The sequence below is a fragment of the Amblyomma americanum genome, chromosome 5, assembly GCF_052857255.1.
Source record: "Amblyomma americanum isolate KBUSLIRL-KWMA chromosome 5, ASM5285725v1, whole genome shotgun sequence".
Classification (NCBI taxonomy): domain Eukaryota; kingdom Metazoa; phylum Arthropoda; class Arachnida; order Ixodida; family Ixodidae; genus Amblyomma; species Amblyomma americanum.
Window position 1 is genome coordinate 188,690,543 of NC_135501.1, and position 23,451 is coordinate 188,713,993.

At 47.3% G+C, this 23,451-nt stretch overlaps 1 protein-coding gene across 4 annotated transcripts in view; it reads right to left on the bottom strand.

Annotated features, from left to right (window-relative positions):
* Positions 1-583: 583 nt before the first annotated feature.
* Positions 584-23,451, bottom strand: part of LOC144133255 (potassium channel subfamily K member 1-like) — a 140,232-nt gene continuing 117,364 nt past the window's right edge. For 2 of the 4 annotated variants that reach the window (XR_013315021.1, XR_013315019.1), the window contains exons 2-6: positions 10,963-11,103; positions 7,944-8,155; positions 6,663-6,849; positions 3,990-5,989; positions 3,011-3,926 (exon numbers count right to left, since the gene is read on the bottom strand). Coding sequence is in view for 2 of the 4 variants with exons in the window: in XM_077666175.1 (XP_077522301.1) it covers positions 1,888-1,926; positions 5,799-5,989; positions 6,663-6,849; positions 7,944-8,155; positions 10,963-11,103 (770 nt within the window). In the remaining 2 variants the exon portion in view is untranslated. Of the gene's footprint in view, positions 1,927-3,010; positions 3,927-3,989; positions 5,990-6,662; positions 6,850-7,943; positions 8,156-10,962; positions 11,104-23,451 lie in introns of those variants that run through there. The other 2 variants (XM_077666175.1, XM_077666176.1) reach the window with 2 other exon arrangements.

The following is a 23,451-nucleotide window of genomic DNA, read 5'->3' on the forward strand; positions in this document are numbered from 1 at the left end:
GCCCATTGGTAGAGCGCAGTGAAAGACCTACACTGCAGGGCAGAGTGAAAGCGAATGGCAAAGAAGGCAGTTTCAGAATCATCTGGTGAAATTAAGGCCTGGAAAGGTGAAAGCTGCCACCATGACATGTGCAACCCATTAATGTTGGTGTAGACAGACAGTTATGAGATAAAGGCATGTCATTTTAGTCAAGCCGTTGTAATGCAAGCTTACAACGTCGGCAATTTCTCTGTCCAGACTTGGTAAAGGCATACTCCTAGTGACAGTGTCACAGCTTTCACATTTACATTTTGCCATGTCGCATATTGCATTGAATGCACAAATAACGATGCTGAGAGGCATTAAGCATGTCCACTGAAACCTTGATGCCTAGTTTTCACCTTGCCTGAAATGTAGTATGCTTGTGGCAACTATAGATACATTCCTTTTCCTTAAGAGCATATAAGCTGGAGAGTTTTTCCAATACAAGAGTGGACTGAATGTCCTGGACAGTAGCAAGCCAGGCATGCAACATGTTGACATTTTTTGGCTAACATTCAAGCATCCATTCTTATTCCTTGCAGAAGTGCACATGTGTAGATGTCTGAAAGTGAAATCTTTTGGATAAATCTACGCTACATGGGCACCATAACTTGCTTTGTGGTGTCTGAACTTTAGTGCCCTTGCATGCGGGATGACAGAAAAAAGTGCAAAGTCATTATGTTCATAACAAGCTTTAGCTGCTTTGTGGAAAGCTCTACATAAAGCGCGCTGTTTTTCCGCACATTAACGTAGTCATAGGAACGCAGTTGATGAATAGGAGTGGGCAGCATTTAGCCCCCATTTAACTTGTGCTCTTCACACCAACATCCAGACAACATTTACACCAAAAAACGCAACAGACAACCATTTAAACGCAAGAGAGATGGCAGATCTCATTTTACTGTGGCACACACCACACACAAAGAAAGAGGATTGCTGCTCCTTTAGTTTCCCAGTGTCACAAATTGCACTATCTGCGCAAGTGTGAGAATCACAGGATTGATCTCAAATCGCACTCACAAAGCAAGAGCCACATATACTTGCACATGAGCAATACCCCGGTCACATGGCAGAGGTAAATCACACCCAGACAGAAAAAAATGAGTTTGCCTGCATGCTTGGGCCAGGACAAAAAAAATTGCAGAGCTGTGTCTTTTTTCATCTAGCTGACAAGCAGTGCTGGGCCCTTGTCTAGCCTCAGCAGTCAGAATGAATGGCGCTGAAAATAAGTTGGTTTGGTGACATTTAACCTTTACTCTGTGACGGGGGCATTAATAAAGATATACAGATGTGCTCACAACTGCAACCTCTACAGCACGCTTTTTTTTTTTCTGTTCACAACAATATGGCAAGCCTCGTGGTGGTCATCCCGCACCTTTTCTTAGCAAGTGGTGTCTGCAAGCAACTCCTGCAGGGAACTGACAGAAAAGCCAGTACGGCGTGCAGTGGAAGCACAAGAGAAGCAAATTCTAGCTCGAAGACGAACAACAAGCATGCAGCATGTAGCAAGACACCAGCTCATATGACCAAGACGGCAATCCTAGTACACTGGTAAAAATGCTGAAACTCTCCTACTAGCAAACATCATTCACGTTGCCTCAACACGAGTTCCTTAAGGTGTTCAGCAAGTCAGCAAGAGTTTGTCAGGAGGCACGGAAGCTTCCCAGCCAAACTCTGTTGCTTTGAGCGCATCCATGGTGTTTGAATTTTGAGTCAGGGGCATCATGTCAAACTACTTTGTGTATTTTTCTCCTTTTTTTCTGGCGTTATTCTCCATTGTATTGGTATGATTCCCAGATTCCAGCAGCCAAAACTATTTTAGTTTCCCTCTTGCTGTGGTGAGACTACTGTGGCTGCTAAGCTCGGTCATAGGCCTGTCTTCTTTATTTTTTCTGCCCTGTAAAACTGCAAAGAAAAGAAACAAAAAAACAACAAAAATTTATGAAATTGAAAACAAACCAAAATGATATTTGTAAAGCTGAAAAGAAAATGGAACAAAACAAAACGATTTGCTTTATATGTTTCATTTGAATGTAGCATTGTCACAGTGATATTAAAGGCAAAAAATATAGAGGCCCGATAATAATAACTTGTCTGCTATAACCCTACGTGCTGAACGTTTTGTGCTAGGATACTGAAATCTACAAGACCAATGCATCCCAACAAAAACAAAAAGGTACCACTTCTGTACAGCCACACTGCTTAGCACACACTGGTAACACATTTAGTTTGAACCCTGAATTCCAGGGCCAGTATTAAATATGCTGCAGTTTGCAGTAATTCAAACAATGCACAACTTCTGTTTGCATTGCAGAATGTGAAGAAATTCCTCCTTTTGTTTTCCTCTTTTCAAAAGCATCGACCATTCGTCACATGAGGAGTACCATGCAAGGTCATTATTTTTGTGTCAATTTTTCCATTCCTAATAGGAAAAGAAGAGTGGCATAGTTTTGCTGTAAAGGCAGAAAGCTGGGCTAGTTGGTGGCTCGTTTTTAATTATAAAAGACTAGTGCTTAAACCAGTGCTTTTGTTGCTTGCACTGTTTTATTCCAGTGCTTGTATGTGCCACGGAGCTGTATCTATATAGTTTTGTTGAACTGAAAATTTTAGTTGATGTTTAGCGCTCGTCCTGCGTTTATCCCATTTCTTCATCCCCGTCCTAAGTGCTAGTCTTTTTAATTAATAGTTGTGCTAGAGTACTGATGTCATTCTGTAACACTGCTGCAATGGTATGGGCATTGGATCAAAATTTTGCAAGCGTACATTGTTACACTCCTTAAGATTCAGCAACATCAGTGGTTTCAAGTTAAAGGGACAGTGAGGACAAATTGAAGTTGGCCTGCATTGGTATCTACCACAAACACACTTTTTTCACTGAAAATGAAGCTTTTATAAGCTAGGAAAGGCCAAAAAATGAAGGACAGTTGTCACAATCACTAGCCGATTTCTCAAGTAACTGATGCGCATCACCATGTTTTTTTTCTTTTTTCACAGATCTCTGAGGCTAGGCTATACCACCATAGACATCAAATGGTGATCACGGAGTCCTTTTATATGTAGACATCACAAGTTTGCATCGAGTGTGGGAAAGTTTTATATGAAATTTTCTTGGCAATAAATGTGTCCTTTGCTGCCAGGCAAGCATCAACACATTCAGAGAGGACCACCAAATTACTTTGTACCAAGAACACAAACTGGATGTTGCCCTCGGTGTCCCTTTAAGTTTGCAGAGCACTGCACACTGCTTCTGAATTCGGTTTCTCAACTTTCTGTTCTGGAAAGCTTGTTTTTAGACTCATAATTGTGATGTAGGATGCCAAAACAGCAATTTGATTCAACCGTATGTCATATGGGGCTAGTTGGTATACATATTTCATCTGAAGGTTTTAGTGTGACGAAGACAGGGTATAAAAGCACGCTAAAATTTTAATTTATAAATTTTACTTTAAAACTGCTTTGACTGTCCTGAAGGCCATAATTCAAATACAAGGTTTAATATGGGTCTCTGAAATGTTCAAGGCAAGACTGAACACTCAAAATGAATTGCCATTGGCATATACTAGAATGGATTCCTGCAGGCATAGCAAGCATTTCCTACAGTTGCACCATATTTTTTTAAGTAATCATAGGCTACGCTAGAGCCAATTTTGGCAATGCACAGAAGTAATATTAGTTGCAGAGTTTCAGCACAGTGAAAGATATTTTTGTATGTTGCCATGCTTCTGTTGGGATGTTCCAATGTACACAGTGTGCACATTACTTGCATTTGGCCTTGCAGATAGTGTCAAAACAGCCCTCCAAGTTTGTGAAGTTCGCTTTAACAGTAAGGACATTTCATTTGTGAGGTCAATACTACATGGCGATGTTCAAGATCACTGAAAACTCATCCAACTCATCAAGGAAGCCTCAGTGAGATTGTAGCAATCTTCTATCAACATATATGCTTAAGATGTCAAATGCATACTGACATCCCCACAGATTTCCTTAACTACGTCCCATTCCACTGCTTTACCAAATAGGTGCATGCTGAAAGTAGCATCCGCAGAAAGAATCATTCTGAATGAGCCTCAAGAAATATTGTTTGATGCCTGGCTTCAGGTCCTGTGGTATGTGCTGCTCATTAGAAGCCTAGTATGGGCTTGCGTTACGCATTCTCCATCAGTCACGCCATCAGCTTAGTTTGCAGAGCAATTCAGTGCATTGTTATGCTTCTAACGAACACAGAACACATTAGGGTGGTCTGGGGCTCGAAGTAGCGCCATAGAAGGTCTCAGTGCTTGTGAAATTGCACAGCCCAGCAAAAGGGGAGCGTAATGTCATCACTTTTGTACAGGCACAGACTTTTTAATGATGCTGCTGCTCAATTAAAAAGAACAAGAGCATCAGCCTAATGGTCTTTTGCCTTCGTGTACTCGCGAGAAAAGTAAAGGCTGCAGGCTCGCTTCGGCCAATCCAATGGTGGCCTTTGCCTTTTTGTGTACCTTTTTCAGACTGTTGTCAATATTGTTGAGAGTAGAGACATTTGAAAGACTTGAAATGCATACGGTACAGACAAGCGGTCAAACCAGTACTGGCTCAGCACACAGCTCACATCTTACGTGTACTCACAAGTGGAAAATTATGATTTATTTGCACCTTGGCAAAACATTCTCATTTGACCTAATCTGGAACACTTTGGAAGGAAAGTGCACTATGCTGGCTGTGAAACCACCTCCAGAGGAACTGGACTACACCCTTTGCCATCTCAATGTGTTTCAAAGCTTTCGTAGGAAGAAAGCAATTTGCTGCACCATTATAGGAATGCTTTACCTTTGCTGTGTCAATCAGTTTTAAAGCGTCTGTAGCAACAACGCAATGCAACTGCTACCATCTGGAAATGTCTGGCTGCTTCGACTCTGCAGGCACATTTTTTTTAGAGGTCCAAACTAGCCTCTCAAGCAGGCATTACTGTCATAGCTAGCATATCTGTGGTGAATGCACAATGAACTTTCACCAGCTATTAGGCTGCACAGCTGCCTCCAAGTGCATTCGATTATTTACACCAACAACTCTCGGTGCACTGACGGAATGTCACATGCATTCTGAAGAAGACTGCTCCCCATGACATAATTTATGGTGTTTGCAAAAACTGTCACAAGTTATGGTGGAACAGCAGCTACCAAGAACAGCTCACAAGCTTTATAGTGAAATTTGGCCAATCTTGCTAGAGGCAAGCTAAGAGGCACTCTGCTCCCTTGCAAGGCCTTTACAGTGCACCGTGTGCCAGTGCATCAAGTTCGGGCAGTGCTTATGTTAACTCCTCAACTTATAACTTAAAACTTCATGGCAGCAAGTACTTCCTGCAAAGTGCTTTTCAATCAGCCAATCACAGAGCTAGACAACTTACATTTCACAACATGCCCAGCATGGCAGGCTGGTGCTAACCACTCTGGCGATTAGAAACCTGCGATACAGACCACTAGCTTACAAAGCCACGGTTGGTAGCACTTCACTTGCTTTGTTGCTCAGCTGATTCATTCTGTGCCATGACAATGCTAGGGCTGAGCAAGCAAAAAGCTCAGCTGCTGGCACCTGCCAAGGCACAAGTGCCTGTACAAGTGTTCGGGGTCGATGCTGCGCTCCCTTCTGTGTGCCACGGCTGTGCCGATGGTTTGTTTGTTTTGCTTGTGTATTGTGCACATGCCTTGCTGCGCACACATCTACGACCTTGCAGTCGGTCACGGCAAGTCCTCGGGTGAGGAGGAGGATGGTGGCGGTCGAGCCTTGATGTGGCGCACCTGTGGTGGCGGGGCTTCGTCAATCTGCTGCGTGTACTTGGGTCCGAGACCGTGGTGCAGGCGCACCTTCTCCGGGTCGTTGGTTAGCTCATCGCTCTTGAGCAGAAAGAAGACGCCCACGTTAAGCTGTGGGATGTCATAGAGCACGTTGAGCAGGAGCATCATGGATGTCAGGCCGACCAGTAGGTACCCTGCAAACAGAGCACGTGGGCTTCAGTCACTAGCCGACATTGCTGCGAAGACAGCTGACAGAAAAAACAACCTACACAAGCGTAAGAACTATTACTGAAATGGTACAAGCCTTGAGCACATTTTTCAACTTCTTTGCATTTCTGAGATAATTCTGATGCTGCTCGCACTTAATGTAGGGTTAAAACTAGTCGACATACATGATCACACGAGTTCCAAACTTTAGCTTCAATATCTGGTCGTCCAAGATGGCTGTTTCCGGACGGTCAGCAGATGAATTCACGAACTTGCTATTACTGAACTGCTCAGTTTGGCATAAACATTTGCTGCATTAATTTCTTCACTCATATCCACCAGGCATTATGCTGTAGAACTCCAAATTTTAGACCTAGCAGCACAGAATTATTTGACACAAAAAGCCCGTGGAAACCTTCACGGCTTGTACAGTTAGAGAGCTCCTATTTTATAAGAGAGGCACCGTGAAAGTTTCTCAGCCTTTCATGTTTGTGTGCACATAAAATAATGACAGCTATTTTAACCACAGAACTATGAGCAATTTTATGTGCTTGCTTCCCTGTGCCCAAAAAGCCTAGAGCGCTGTGATGAGTCTTCTTGGTCACTCTAGAGTACAGCAGCCGGTACAGAACCATTTCAAGAACAGATGTGCTGACTCACCCACAACAGCCACTTTGTAGAGTGGCCTGTAGGGCTGTTCATAGCTGTCGCCAGGCGTGAAGTCGCCAAGACCAATGGTCGTGAGGGAGATGAAGCAGTAGTACAGCGAGTCCACATAGTCCCACTCTGGCTCCAGGGAGGAGAAAATGGCAGCCGGCACCAGGAAGAAGAAGACCACCACCAACAACTGGAAGGAAAGATACACATCTTTATTTTGTCCCTCAATCGCTCATGCAGTATGTTTGCCACTGGCAGGAACTCAGTCTTTTAATGGTGCCTCCTACTTAGTGCCTATCAGAAAGGTGGTTATGCTAGAAAAGATGCATTATTAATTGCATTATGGTAAACTCCAGCACAAGGGCTGGTGGTTTAAATTTTGCTGTATTGAAGCTACACCCGATACTCGGAAGCCAAAAAGAATACTGGCTAAATTATTATAAGGTTCAGGGAACGTATTTTCAGCTGTTTAGTCTCTAATCGATATGTTTGCAAGGCTTTGGCTCAATTTGACAGATAAACTTGTAAAGAATGCTTAAAATGCTTTATATTAAATATGTTTTGAGCTTTCAAAGGGGTGCAAAATAATGTCATTTCATTTCATTTCATCGCAAGGCCCCTTCGACTTTGTTATAATGTGGTTCAGCTGTGTTAGTGATAGCAAAGACACATGAGCAACTTCATGTTGGAAAGAAATATTAATGTAGTCGTTACCTACATCCATGACAACACTGGGCTTCATACAGTTTCATAGACTGCAGCCTCACCGTTGCCTTTCCTACTGTGAAACGCAAAAATACTGCCTGCCATTGACATGCACTATGTGCTACACCAGCAGCATTTGCTCCTCATTGTATTTTCACCGCCAATGGATGATCATTCTTTATTTCCTTTGCCACGACCCCGATACTACATCAACAGAATTGCTAACCATCGCAGAGCGCTGGCCTTGAAGAGTGATCTCGTAAATGCTAAATCAAAAGTCCGATTCTGTGACCTCCGATAACCTCCCGCGACCTTGTTGACAGTTTTCTTTACTTCCAAGTTTCTTAACAGACTGTAGATTAAATGAAAAGTGGCAAAAAAATCCTGAGACATTACCTATGACCTGTTGCAAATCATTTGTTCACAATTAAGTTAAAAGGTGAAATTCTGCCAGAACGGCAAGAATGAATGAGAGAAGCCTTTACCGTAAGTTCAGAGATTGGTAGCCCTAGCACAAGCTAACAAAGACAAGCAGAGCGCATTTTGAAAGAGCATGAAGTATTCCAGTAATGCACATACACCAACAATGAAGAGGTGCAGCACACGGATGTTGAATGCCTGGTACAGGTGCCCGAGACGCGAGTTGAGGAACTGCAGCATGTAGGTTACTGGGATGAGCAGCCGCTCGACGAACGCAGACAGCAGGATGAGGGTCAGCGGGATTCCAATCAGCCCATACACGATGCAGAAGATCTTGCCGCCCGTGGACAGAGGGGTTATGTTACCATAGCCTGCACATTGCAACAGCAGATCAGTATCATGGTGCATCAGCCCTTAAATGCATGCTAACAATGCACCTCAAATGAAACGACCTTAGATCGAGACGCTGACCTTGATTTCACACCGCGAGCTAGGAATGCGTGCATTTTCCTTACTGGCATTTTTAATGCGTGGTGGAATACTTACGTCGCTGAAGCCAGCATTTCGTTTGTTCATTTGCTTACTCGACCATCAGTTTTTCTCTGAGAAAGGAGACATTAAGAAAACGAAACTGAAATAAGTGGCACAGTATTCGGCTTAAACGGGCCCGAACACCTCGGTCGGTCACGAGAATCTCTGGTAGTGTGTCGCAAAATTTTTCCTAAATGCTAAAAAAAAATTGGTGGGGACACTTAAGCTTCGCCTTAAGGGTATGACGCGATAGCTAATGGGTTAATGCCTATAAGCAGAACTGGGCATTCTCTACTTAACAGTCATAGATCCTAGCGAGTCCTCATACCACTCCTGGTGCAGTGGTGCAGCAGTTAAAAGATGCACCACTTCCCTGCAATGGCAAGTGCGATCAAGATTGCTCTTCCCAGCAAGCTCTCAATCCCAATCATTGATTTAGCTGCCACCTGCCACGGTGTGCAGTTTTTGCTCACAATCTGGTGGGCAGGTTGTGATGACGCCACACGGACACATGGCCTAGCTGGCTCACCTACCTTCTAGATTGCTTCTCTGGGGATTTTTTTGGAATTTTTCCCTCGCAGTCAACAACGCCGACGATGACGCCGGATTTTCTGCGACACGACACTCATATGGTAAGACTTATTAACGCTACCGCGTTAATAAGTGTTCCTTATTCAAATTCTCTCCGCTTCTCCCCCTCGAGCGGCGCCTCCCGTAGTGACCTACACTGCTAAAATTGTGCCCGGTTGGCATAGTGGCAGAGCTAATTTCCTGTCGTATGCATATAATGACTACCACGAGCTGACAAAGCAGGTGCACAGATGGCGCCTTGGAGCCACCTGTGCATGCGCAGGAGTGGTTGCGCCAAGCGGTGATGGTGGGTAGTGTAAGCTAGGCTATAATTTTCCATCGTCGACCCTTCTCCATTGTGGTCTCTTAGGGCAGAAAGAAATGTAGGCGAGCTATGTGAACGTTCCATCTATCAGACGTACACGCCGTGGACCGCTGATGTAGCTTGGTGAGAGGCACTGAGGCGCTACTCAATTCAGACACCTTCAAGAGGCCGTTCAGGGTTCCATTAAGAAAGCCACTCCGGCCAAAAAGAAAACTGCTTTGTTCACAAGTATGCCATATGTTATGGGAAACATAGTTCTCAACATGTTTTGATTTCCTCGAACAAACCCCAGCCAGAGAAGCCTTTCACCCTTGGTCACGTTGAAGATTATTTGCAGGCAAACCAGTGGCATATAATAACTTTATTTGAGGTGCTGTTCTGCATTAAGGTAACATACTGACATATTAAGAAACCTACCAGTTACACCAATTTTTAAAATAATTAGCTGAATCTCTCAGTGAACGCCGAATTGCAATGTATATCACGCGCACGCGCAAACACGTACCCCAACACAGCTGGGGTTCACGGATCTTGTTATTTCTACAGGACAGTTTCGTATAAAAATACATTTGTCACGAACATAACATAAATAATCGTTGCACGTGGAAATGTAGGTACTATAATGATGCTTTTTAAGCAGTCTATAGCATGAAAATATGAAGCTGATGCCCCTTAATGTTCTTCACCTCTCAATCCGAACATTTGAAGCAAGATGAGATCAATAACCGAATGATTAATCAACCCATCTCTGCAGTTTGCACACCTTACTGCAGCGTCAGCTTCACCTTGTGCTTCCCTGTCGTGCAGAAAAGCCAGCTTGTCGTAATCCCCCCTCCCCCTTCCCCTCGGAGCAGGCAGCGCGTACTTCAGAATAATTCAAGCCAGAAAATGAACTATTATAAAATTTGCGAGAAAAAAAATACGCTGACACGGCAATTCTGGCGGTAGTCTAGCCCAAGAAGCGGCGGCCTTATTATGGACTAGATGCGTTAAATCTTATCAGTGCATTTTTCAGCGGCTGAAGACTTGTGAAAAGTTTAAACGACACAGCATCAAAAGAAACTGCACACAGCATAATCGCCGAGAAGGTATACTTCATGTATTTTCCCATGCTCAACTGCGGCTGCGTATGCTTCGGCGAGTCATTAGCTTGCGACGTATAGTAAAGCATACTTTTCTTTCCCCTGGAATAGTTCGAGAAGCAAAGCAGCCAATTTTTCTTTTTCTTTTTTTTTCTACGAGGTTCTGAAATGCGGCTTAATTAAATGCTGAAAAAAAAAATGCCTGAGCGAAGTTCAATAGCAACGTTGTAGGAAAGGCTGTCAGTGACCGCAGTTTATTTTTTTACTTTTCTTTTCTTCCGCGCTCTACCAGATCGTGCAAACTTGGTTTATATCTATGACGTGCGCGCCTAGCTTGAATGCCAGGCGTTTTGCTTGAATTGAACCTGACCGCCGTGTTTCTTCAATTAATTATTCGGCGTCCAAGCTTTATCATTAAAGAAATTTAAACGCGCTCTGACGTTGCCCGACTGATCTGGGGGAAAAAAAAGCTCGACGTCTGTTTTTTTTTTTTTCTAAGAAAGAGGGGTGGGCAGTCGCGTTGCAGTTGGTTCGCAGGCCAGTTGGTTCACAGCTACGAGACGTTCAAAAGACCTTACCAGCTGTAAGTATACCTGTGTGTGCCGTAGCTGTTTCCCTTCCGCGTCCATCTTTCGCGCATTTCGAGAGCCACGAAGGGATAGACACTCACCAATAGTTGTGATGATGGTGCTCGAGAAGAAGAACGAGTGGCCGAAGCTCCAGTTTGGGTCCGAGGTGACGTTCTTGACCGGCGACACCCGGTTCTCGTGGGCGCGCACGATCTCCACGATGAAGCTCTCCAGGGCCTCATCTGCGCCGCAGAAAAGAATGGGAAATGAGAAAACCTATTGGCTTAGGCGTGCTGTCAACGGGCGCTGAAGACGAGCAGACACCGGAAGGAAGATTGCTTGTTGGGCGAACCTGTGCCCTGGGACAGGAGAACAAGGTCGGAAGGACCGTGGCTGAGGCACAGTTTATTAATGCGAAAGCATTTCTTGCCTCACGAGTGGCGTGGACTGGATGTGTCACCTCTGGCTGTGGACAGAGCGCGTGCTCACCAGCTGTCGATAATCCAGTAAGAGAGTGTAATTATGACTTGTAATGATTAATAATCATTGAATGGAAAGCTTCAATGGCCGAATTACTGAGGAATTAATTAACCAATGAGGCAATTACTTTTAACTAATCGCTCCGAGTAATACACGAAATCAACAAATTAGCAGCAATTAGAAATTATCTTCAATTATTAGGAATTATCAATTATTATTAATTATTAGTAATTAGTACAACTAAATGATATATACTACTTAGCACACTTTGTTAATAATTATACAAGTTATTAATTAGTCGTTAATGAATCATAATTGATAAACTGTTTGGTAATTGCCTACCCAATAAAATAATTAAATAGCTAATTCAACAATTAGCGCTACTGATTCCTTACATTACTAAGCAACAGAGGAGGCAACGGAACTCGAAATTCTTTCGCATTTCCGCACGTAAGGAGACTTAAGTGCACGTTTAATTTTTTTAAGCACGACGCAGAATTACAGTTTATGAATAACAATTGCGTGCACTGCTGACAACAGTTGTGAGCAGCACAGAATGTCACGTGGTCGCGGTCCGCGGCGCGAACAGTAAAGCAACAGGGCCCAAGGTAACTCGTCCCGTGAGGAAAAGATGAAAGCGATCGTTTGCAGAATGTGGCGTGACAAGGCACACCCCCCATATAAAAATGGTCTATAGGCATCTTATAGACTACTGCCTTCCTATAGATGTTTCTTTTGTCTATTCATAGTGTACAGACTGTCTATAGACAAAAGTTCGTCAAATGGTTTTAGGGGAATGCCCCAAGGTGGAGCAGATTGGTAGCCATACGGCTACAGAGGGAAACTGTACAGTTTTCTCAGATACTCCCTTATTCAGGAACACCCTTACTCCCTTATTACAAATTTACTCCACCTTGGGGGATCCTCCTAAAAACATTTGCCAGCCACTAACTAGCCTGCTGACACAACAGGCGAAGAAACCGGTGTTTGCGCAGCGATATTTGTCCCCCACACGTACAACGACGGTATGGCGTTCTGTTTCGTATACGCAATCGATATTAATTCGATAATGGCAGCCGCAGGGCGAACAAAAGGGAAAGTATGGGGGTGGAGAGAGTTTGACGAAGCGCCGTCAGCGCCCGGGGGCCAAGGATGCACTACCCGCTGCGGCTTGCAGCAATACCGTCCCCGATACTCAGGCGTTCCCATATTATTACGTTGTTATCGATCGTCGGTGCATCCCACCCAATTAGCACTGTCGCTTAGAGACCGCCGCAGATATCGCACAGATAGCAGCAGCTAATTCAGATCTGCGAAGCTCCTGTGTCGAATGCGAGGAAAAACGGAGCGCTGTATACGGGCTGGTCAGCACAAAAAGTGGACGCTTCGCCGCTGGGCGACACCCTTGTTCACCACCTTGTAAAGTGATGATGTTATCAGGCTTAATGCACGTACCCACGGCGGGGGATTGGCCAGGGTGCATTGCGGATACAAAGCGAGTACCCTTAGTATAGTTTCGTACTTTCCGTTCCGTTCTGTAGAATGCGCCGCGCACACGCCTGCGAGTCGCGTGCATTTGTGGCTCGAAGGAAATCCGAAGGTACAGGGGGGGCAAATGTTTCGATTTCTGGCCAAGATTTTCCGGATTATTGGTGCAATCGATTGCTCAACTATTCCAGACCTGCCCACAAAGCTTACTCCTGATCTGTATAGCAGAAAACAAGAAATTGAAGTTTACACGAACAGGTTATACTGAGATACAAAGAACCGCCACAAGTCGTGCGCCTGTGGCAGATGGCGGAGCAGCGATAGCGTCACTGTTTTGTGAGTGCAAATAACTTGTGAGCACTCGCTTAATTTTTTTATGTGTTATTATATTTATGTGTTTATGTGTTAGCATTCATTATTTTATGTGTTATGTGAATGTGTTAGCATTCATTACAAGCCCATGGCGCTAAAATGCTGGAGGAAACTGACGTATACAGACGGAAGAATTCCCATTGGCTGGAGGAAATTGACGTCTCCAGACGGGAGAATTCTCATTGGCTGCAGAGAATTAGTGACGCCACCAAACGCGAGCATTAGGATTGGCTGGAGGGAATTGGAGACGAAACCAAACGCGAGCGTTCCCACTGGCTGGAGGGAATCGGACGTTACCAGACGGAAGCGTTCCCATTGGCTGGAGGGAATCAGTGACGTCACCAAACTTGAGCAGTCCCATTGGCTGGAGGAAAGTGACGTCACCAGACGGAAGCATTCCCATTGGCTGAAGGGAATCTGAGGCGTCACCACGCGGGAGTGTTCCCATTGCCAGTAGGGAATTAGTGACGTTACCAGACGGGAGCTTTCCCATTTTATGAAGGCAAGTGACGCCACTTCCAATAAAGGCATATAACAGCCCTGCCTTTGTCCTGCAGTGGACGTAGTCAGGCTGATAATGATGATGATGACAATTGCTCTCCCACTGCCAGTAATGGAATTGGGTGAGCCTGTGAATTTTCACGTGGAGGAGAAAAAAAAAGTACCGTTAAAAGATTTCCTGAACATTTACCCCTGCGGTAAAGCGTTCGAAGGGTACGTGTTACGTGCCGAAGATATGCCTTAAGTTGATGGCTGAATGTACCTTTCATGGCAGCTGTATGTCGATTATAACAATGCTAACCGCATGCTAGGTTACTTGCGGCATAACCTTTCTGTGGCTCCATCTTTGTTAAATCTACAACTCTACAAAACCTTAGAGCCGTCCAAATTAGAAAAAGCGTGCTTTGTATGGGACCCGGGCTTTGAGGCTTTCACTAATCAATTTGAATCGATACAAAAATCGTAGCGCGCGTTTTGTATTCCTGTACTGCCAGCGTAACTATACAATAAGTTACTTCGAACCTTCCTAGCCTTTCCTTACATAGAAAACTCTCGCAAATGGCAAATTTTCGCAAAATTTATTACCGCAATCAGCAACAAAAACTGGATCTTTTTTTCTGAGCCATCATTCACATACTGCCGAACCTATGCATACTTTAACTAATTTATTCCAAAGGCGGGCCAGCGATGGGGACCACCTGTCCACCTCTGTTGCCGATATCTGCGACATGTGCTTATTTAAATTGCTGTAGAAAACCATGAATTTGATGACTAATCTACCTTGTAACTCCATCTATTTTAGGTTTTTCGTCAATTTATAATTTTCATTTGCTGCATTATGATTTCACATTGATTATTCCATTGCCTTCTGTAACAACGCTTGAGGCCTTGAAGGTATTGTAATAAATAAAAGGGTGAGCTTACACCCAGCCATCGGCCTTTGCAGCCTTTTAACCATTGCCGCCACATTACAGTTTACTTTTCCAAAGCAGGACTAGGGATATGCTACACCGCGTTGACAGACGAGGCGCCAGAGATGATTTAGAAAAAAACTTCAATTTCGGCTAGATGGTGAATAATACTCGAGACAGGAAACAATAGCGCCCACAAATACGAACACAACAGAAGATCAACCGCAGCGGTTGCCTAGTCGTTTGAGCATCCGCCTCGCATGCGGGAGGTGCGGGGTTCGATCCCCAGTGCCGCCGGGTACCCACCGGTGATACAATGGGTACAAGCTTTCCCCTTGTCTGGTGCTCGGCTTATTTAGGGTGATATGCTTGGGAAATGGGTCCTTGACCCCACCTTGAGAAGCCGAAAATACCTTGTGCCATGGCGCTCTTTGGCCGTAGATGTCCTTGCGCCATAGAAATCCATCATCATCATCACAACGGAAGATGGACGCAAGACAAGCGGGAAACTAGCGAAATGACTACGGAGGAAGAAACTGAAATAACTCAGCAACTCAATTTAGTAAAAACATTTCGTTAGCGCTGAACTAGGACCAATTAAGGTTACGGCTTTTCGGCGGTTCACACTCGCGGCACAATACTTTCTTTTTTTTTCGACGAAGAAACAAGGAGACGCGCGCCTGTCTTGCGTTCACCTCCAGCACGAGTTTCACGGCGTTAACCAGGACGAACAAGGTTGCTACGCGGGCGGTGCGCAATAAGAAGAGCTGGAGAGAGAGCGAGAGAGAGCCAGCTAGGCGAAGCCTTTACGCATAGGCCTCTTTCGTCGCGGGCACATTGCATGAGTCGAGTTCGCGAGTCTCCCAATTATTTAAAGCCGCGCCTTCGTTACGCGAGGGGCGTTGGGGACCCGTGCCTTATTGTCCCACGGCGCAAGTCAGGAGCGCGCGTAATCCTCGCTCGTCCCCAACTAAGCCCGCTTCGTGGAAAGTCTGCCAGCCATGCAAATGAGAAGCGCCTGTCTATACCTCCCCCCCCCCCCCCCCCCTCGTTCCCCCTCTGTGTTCTTCAGCGTGTGCAGCAGTGTTCTGCTGCACACGCTGAAGACGGCCGTGCAAGAGGTGTGCAGCAGCGACTCCCTAAGCAAGGCCCGCATATATATTCATTGGAATACATCCCGGCGCGCACTGCTGCTTTGCGCGGCAACCGTTGATTTTCCCTCGAAACGTCGATGTAATCCCGGCGAGAGTCCCGGACTGATTTTCTTTCTTTCTTTCTTTTTCAACCAGAGAAACGTACGCGAAGCGAGAAAGAAGGTTAGCGGGTCATACGCATTAGACTTCTCTCTGCTCCAACAGCGCGACGGCTCAGCGCTCGTCGGAGTGAAAGGTGACGATCGATGGTTTCGATTAGCGGCTCTTTTCTTCTAGGCAATCGAAATGTAGTACACTCTGCTACGCACCCTCCGCGGCGGTTCGCTGGATATTGGCGTTCTGTTGCTGAGCACCGCACGTCGCATTATACACGTATAGCCGGTAGCGGCGGAGCCAATTTTGGACGTAGAGCAAATAAAGAAAGAAAGCAGCCTTCTTCACTTCCGATGAATGTATTTGCTGCTGCTGAATGCGTTAGTCCGTGTCAAAGTCATGCTAGTGTAATTATCCATCTGTAAATTACCCGTTCAGATGGTGATATGACTCAAATCGTGACAGCAATAAATTTGCCGCACCCCATCGCTACAGCAGAGCTCCTTATCAAAGCGTTCTTTATCCTTATCAACTCATTTCACGTCTTGAATAAACAGCGCGAACAAAGACGAGCACTTCGTTCGCTTTCTTGTCTTTTGTGCTCGTCTTTGTTCGCGCTGTTTATTCAAGGTGCTTAACCAACTAGCCCGCCAAAACGTGTTAACGCAACTCATTTCACGTCTTACCGACCGAAATTTAAAACAGGTCCGCTGGTCTCCGGCAGCTAAAGGTCGTCACTACTCTCGAAAGGTCGAAAATATATAAACTCAAAAATATAAAAAATACAAATAGATAAATGAAAATATAAGCTCAAAATGAGTATATAAACTCATACGCTTTCTGCGGAACGCTTAAGTAAAGATCAAACGGCGAAGAGAGCTTTGACCTCTTGTGTACACGCGGAACTATTTTTAGTTAATATTTTCTGAAATGTTGTAGCGCAAATCAGTGTTGCTGCGGCACTTTCGTTATACAGCACATATTGAACAAGCGAACGGAGGGAAGCTTTAGCCCACTAGCCAACGTTCCGATTACAAGACTGGTCTTCGCCTGGGCCCAGATAAACACAAGCTCTCTTGTCGAAACGTTGGCTAGCGGAGTCTCCCCTCCCTTCCTTTCTTCGCTATGTGCTCTCTAAAATTCCATCTTTCCTCCTCCTGTCTTTCGTTATACCGGTAACTTCGTTACATCCAGCACTCCCGAACAATCAGTTAAACGCCAAGGCCCCTCTCCTGCCGGGAATATATCGAAAAGCCCGTACACATCACAGAAGGTCGTTCGGAAATTTTTTTTTCTTTTCACCGTTTTCGCTCGGAAATTAACTTTTCGTTATAGCCGTTATTACGTTGCATCGGGTTCGCTAGTTCAGCACGCGGGGAAAAAAAAAAGACAACGTTAAAAGTTGGCCGCGCCGTTGTTTGTCATCGCTCGCCTCCACGCATTAGTCCCTGTCTCCCGTGCCTTTTCCGCCGTCAAGCCGTGCGAGAACCTCTGACATTTAGCCGCCATCCTTCCGCGGCTAGACCCGCTGCCGCAGAGCCGCGACGACCTTTCCCGAAGTTCGCGGGGTCACGGTTTTTGCGGCTGTTTCTTTCCTTACCACCGAGCCACGCGGATACGCTCTTTGCCCGATGCTTCTCGTAAATATGCGTGCTACTGCTTATGGGGGATATCTTGCCGAGGGATATCTTCACCGCGAGCCAAGAAGGAACTCCTCGGGCCAGCAGAATGCGGCGGGCTTTGCTCTACTGCATGCCGAGGCATAAACAACAGTTCCTCTCCCACGACGCGTGGCCGGCACAAATGCCAAAAGATGATGCTGCGTGTCCCTTCACCCCCCCCCCCCCCCCCCCTTGCTTTCAGCGCGTGTGTGGCGTTTATTAAAGCCACCATGCGCAGCGAGCGGCAGCTGGTCATAGCCACGGTACAGCGTAATCGAAGCCGGAAGACACGGCCGCCCCAGCACGCGCCGAGTAATCCTTCCGGAACCGGTTTCTTTCGCTCTTTTTCGTTCCCCTGCACACAGAGCGGAGGCAGCTGCCAGCGATAAAAGAGCGAGAGACAGCAAAGAACAACATTCGGAACTGGCGGGAAGTAGGCCAAAGGCTTCCGCAGTTGAGTCCCCCCCCCCCTTTCCCGCTTTTATAAACTCTCACTTCCTGCAAGACGCCCTGACGGGAGCGAACTGGCGGGCCGGAGAGAACGTGATGCGGCGGACCGATAGCCACAGGCGGCTCGCTGTCCCGCGGAAAAACCGTGCAGCGCAGTGGAAGCGCAGCAGCGCGCTAAAGTAGGCGTAAACTGGAGCTGGGACAATTCTCCGGGTGCACCGTGTGCTTGTTTGCCTGCTAACGATCCACACCCGTCTCGCGCCGTGCTCGTGATTGCCCGCTTCTTTTGTGAAGAGGGGCGCCACTATAGCTTCGTAAACGGGTCCTTAATCGTAACAGCCGCGTAAAATCCGGTGTCACCCGCGGCCACTTCTTGAAAGCTATAATGATGTTCACTATAGCTGAAGTGATGTTCAAATACACAGTTGCTTTCAAGAGTTAACAGGCATCCGCTTGTGGGCGCTGCTGAGCGACTCGTATATGTCTAGAGGACGAGGGATGCATGCCTCTTCACCAGCTGAAAGCTTTTACGTACAACGGCTGCTACTTGAGTTCCTCAGCGCTTCCAAGCAGGAAACTCGTTGGGCCCAAGGAACTTTTGTTAAAGTGTGGTACGCTTTCCTGTGAGTCTATGGAAGCAGTGGACAACTTTAGAGCAGCCTGCTGAAACTTACATACGTAACCGCCACAGGTGACGCAGCAATCGGTAGACCCGACAATTATGACCCAACCACCGTACAGTTTTTGTAAAAACTAACCAGGCAGCATGGTTTGCTTCTAGGTCGTTTAGAGGAGCACTTACGCCACCCCTCAAGCTCTAAATCCCTCTTAAATAAGGAGAACCCTTGTCCTAACCTTTAAAGCCCTTTTGACATAAGGGATCCACTATACGAGCGAGAAGCAACCCATGCTGAAAAATGGTTGTAAGGAAAGGAAATGACGCACTATCTATCTCGCATAACAAATCTCGGTGGACACCCGAACCGCGCTGTAAGGGAAGGGAGGAAGGTAGGATAGTAAAAGAAGAAATTAAGAAAGAGGTGCCGTAGTGGAGGTCTCCGGTTTAATATAGCCCACCTGGGGATCTTTAACGTGCACTGACATCGCACAGCATACGGGCGCCTTTTTGCGTTTCGCCTCCATCGAAACGCGGCCGCCGCAGTCGGGTTCGAACCCGGGTACTCGAACCTTGCAAGTACGGTCCCTGATTCCTGTGTGCTGTGCGGTGCCAGCGCATGGCAGAGAACTCGAGACGGTCGAAGCTAATCCGGAGTTCTCCACTATACAACGTTTCTCATAGTCAGTGCGCGGCTTCACCATGTTAAGCCCCTACCAACCCATACCTGATTTAGAGCCCTACCAACCCATACCGCGCCCGTTGGCGCATGCGCCGGCTGTCCAGATCGGTTGATGCCGGTCGCAGCTTCCACGGCGCCGCACGGATATTCCTGAGGGCCTGCAGAGTGCGCGCAGATGCCGCGCTGCTGCTGCTATCCATGCGTGGCCCGGTCGCCGAAAAGCGGCGCCCGCGTTGAAAGGGACAACCTAAATTTGGAGCCCCCGGCTTGTCGGTCAAGTCGCCACCGGGTCGAGCAGTTCTCGCATTCGTGAGAGCGAGAAACAGGTCGTCGCCCCTCCTCCTCTTCGACAAAGGCGCCGAAAGTGCGAGGCTTCTCGAGAAGCGAGCGCGCGCAACGTGTCTCCTTCGCTGGGCGAACGTGAGAAGCAACAAACTGCGAACGCCTTGCGCGCGCTCAAATTGTACAAAGCACACAGGGCAACCATCATCATCAACAACATTTCACTCCGTCGCTTTCGAAAGAGGGATATAAATTAAGGGGGGGGGGGGGGGGGGGGGTTGAAAGGCGCCGCCTCATAAGGACTTGCCTACTAATGGTCGTGTTGGCAGGACTGGAGCGGTGGTGGCTTCCTGGCCTTACGGGGCTGGGATCTTGGGGTTCACGCACATGTGGCGAGGCCTCCTTGCCACCGGGGGTATCTGTTGCTAAACCGTCGTCGGCCCGACCGCGGCGGCTGCGTTTTTACGGAGGAAAAACGCTAAGGCGCCCGTGTGCTGTGCGATGTCAGTGCACGTTAAAGATCCCCAGGTGGTCGAAATTACTCCGGAGCCCTCCACTACGGCACCTATTCTTCCTTTCTTCTTTCACTCCCTCCTATATCCCTTCCATTACGGCGCGGTTCAGGTGTCCAAAGATATATGAGACAGATACTGCGCCATTTCCTTTCCCCAAAAAACCAATTATTATTATTCAGCTGGCGCGGTTGTTGCGACGCGCATCTTTTATTTTCAATCTTTCCTCTCATACCTCTTTCAACTCTCCTACTGTCTGCACGAGACAGCGATTGTGGCTCACCTTGAGCCAGTGCGCAGGCTAGTGCACTTTCCTTTTCATTATTCCTGCAGCCATGCTCACTATAACCTGTAACACGAGTGGAGGTGGTCGGTCCACATGTCTATACGAGGCTCCGCGCTCCCGCATGCCGGGAGGCGGCTATAGCTATAGTTTGTCTGGGGCTGTGTATCAGCCTATAGTGATGTCCGCAACGCAGCATATTCGGTGATATTGAGCGCTCCGAGTCGGCGGCGGAGTTGTGCAGAACGTTGGTGCAAAACACATCCGTGCTAACCAGACTGCAACAACTATAAATTTGCGAAGCAGGCGACGACATGTCTTTGTTGTTGTTGCTGTCCAAGACAAACGCCAGTAGCCCATCCGTTTTACACTAATGCATTTTGCGCTGTGATGTAGTACAAACTTTCCCACAGACAAGTTCTGCGAAATGAAAGGCATTGTCCATGAACTTTACAGAATCAAAACTTCCAACTTTTGCTTAGCAGCAGACTTGGAGGACATAGTTATTGAACTTCTCAGAACTGCGCATGCTCTGTTCCAACGAATAAAAAGCTGGGGGGGGGGGGGGGGGGGGGTGAAAGCAGACTTAATAATAATAATAATAATCAAGGAAGATAGGAACACTTTTTTACCACTGCCAGGATGCACCGCAATTTCACAATTTGTGACACTAAGCTCTGAAGATGCTCTTTCCACCGTTCCCATTAGAAGCTCACGTGCTGCAGTGCACTGCGCGTTGCTGAGCTAGGCGATCGCTACAGGATGCCCGCCCGCCCAGTGTTTGCGCCATTGTTGTATACGGCTGGCTCACAGGCGTGACCCGTATATCCTCCGAGCGTGAGCTACGTGTCTGGAATTAATTGCGGACACGCAGACCGGGTGGCGCACGCAGCGTCATGGCTTCGTTGTTTTAAAGTAGGTTGGAGATTGCCGTAACTACACGATAATGGACCTGCCAGATGCTGCTGGGCGGAAGCAGACTCAAGGCCGGACTTCTCGCGCCTTTGTTGCAAACGCACTGCATTGTAAAGCAGTCCTACAAAGCTACGTGTGCACGCGCCAGAGGCAGGCGCGTCCAGCCGTGTTCGAGTTTCTGCACGCCGTAACTAAGTGGTGACGTTGAACGCGTACGACGTTACTGTACGTTAAAAAAAACAAGAAAAAAGATGGCGGCTCATGCGGCTTCGACGACGGAAGCACATAAAGAGTGTGTACACCCTAAACACGAATGCGCCTGCATGGGAGTAAAAAGGGTGTACGCTGTCCTTTAGATCACTCTATTTTACAAAAGGGACTGTGCTAGAGGACAGCTTACTCCCTTTCTACTCCTTTGTTTGGAGTGTAGGTGTTGAGAGCACTGCGTGATTCCCCCCTGTGTTCTTTTGTCTATATTTGTTCGCTTTGGAATACCCATCCACTGAAAGCGATTAAGCGCTATACATCTGAGCTACAGAAACATCTATGAGCCTGCGATTTATACAGCGTGCATCTTCCCTGCCGAAACATCCGAGCGCTGTACACGGGAATAGCGAATAAAACATTCCGTCAGCAAAAAAAAAAAACACTGTTGTTCCGACATAAATAAAAGAACCCCAGAAAAAGTATCTGCGTGCGGCAGCAATCGACACCTCTGCGAGGCTGCTTCCAAAGGCATGCGAGGCTTTTCAAAGTTATTTGACCATTCCAAAGTTTAGCCATTTCTAGATATGAACATGCTTTTATAATGTCACCGCTGAAAATAGGCATGGAAGGAAGAGGCCGCGTGCTACCATGGGCCACTATAATTGTAAGAGCGCATGCCCGAATGCTCTAACGGTTGAAGTCATATGTTGCTACGGTTTCCACGACCCTCACGACGGTCGCCGAAATTCGGGCACGATGAGCACGGAATACACTGCACAAATATGGATGGCGTGGGTATGTGTTCACGAATGCCGTGACATCTACACCATACTTCATTTCTCCCTTCTGCCGGTTTGATTTTTCGAAAGCATTACAGAAGGGACGATCATGTTCGGGATTCAAAATCCACCCCATGGTATGTTGGCGAGTAATGATTTCCAATGGACACATTATACGATTCCCAGATCGCACTTTACAGCCGCTTTGCACTCTCATTAGCACTGCCATACGCGCTGAAAACTGTCAAGAACCCATTCCACACGGGACACGCGGCTTCACTCATCCCCACAGCAGCCGCGAGATCACGCTCGCGCCAGCCCCTTCGAGTCCGTTATCGCATCCAGGCTGTCATCCTCGCCTCTCCTGCCTCCTGCGTATCGTGCGTCTGGTGACCGTGACCGGCCGTCGACTACACGCCGGCATCAGCGCAGCCGGGAACGGTTAATCCGTATACGACCGCAGTGCGGTCAAAGGCAGCCCCGCATTGATGCGGTCACTGGCGCATGCGTTCGGGAGCTTTTCATTTTATTTCGCCCCCGTTGGGACCCGCTTATCGGGGCCACGAGTCCAGCAGGCTGCCCTTGCATATCATGCACCCCCCCCCCCCCTTTTCCCTGCACTTTGACCTCAAGGACGACTAAGGGCAGAGTGTGTGTGGACCGAAGGGATTATCCGCCGCTTTCAAAATGACGCCTGTGGTGGAGGGGCGCTCTCTCAGCCGCGGACTCCGCGGCGGACTCGTGTAGCGAGCGTATCGCTTCGCCGCCTGACGTGATAGTTCGCCGGGGGGGGGGGGGGGGGGGGAGACTATACCAGCGCAGTGACGATTTCGGCACCAGAAACCCACGTGGTGGCCTTTCCTGCACGCTCTTGTTACTCGGGAGCATGGATCGCCGAAGATAAGGGGGCTCGGACAGGACTCTCCGCCTCCGACGATCGCGGTTTTTTTTTTTTTTTCTGAACGCGTACGTGCGTGCAAATGAAGGGAGGCCCGACAAGTGCGTCTGAATGGCTGAGCGAGGCACCACTGTGCTGCTGTGTGAGCGTATACGGACGTCTGAATCTTCTGAAGCTACGGGGCGGTGCTGCAAGTGCATGCAGTCCGGGTCTGGACGCTAGGCCTTTTTCATTTAGTACAGCGAGACACGTGACATAGGTGGTTCCGGAAGTGGGTGCACCACTCACGGGGGCGAGGGGGTTGGG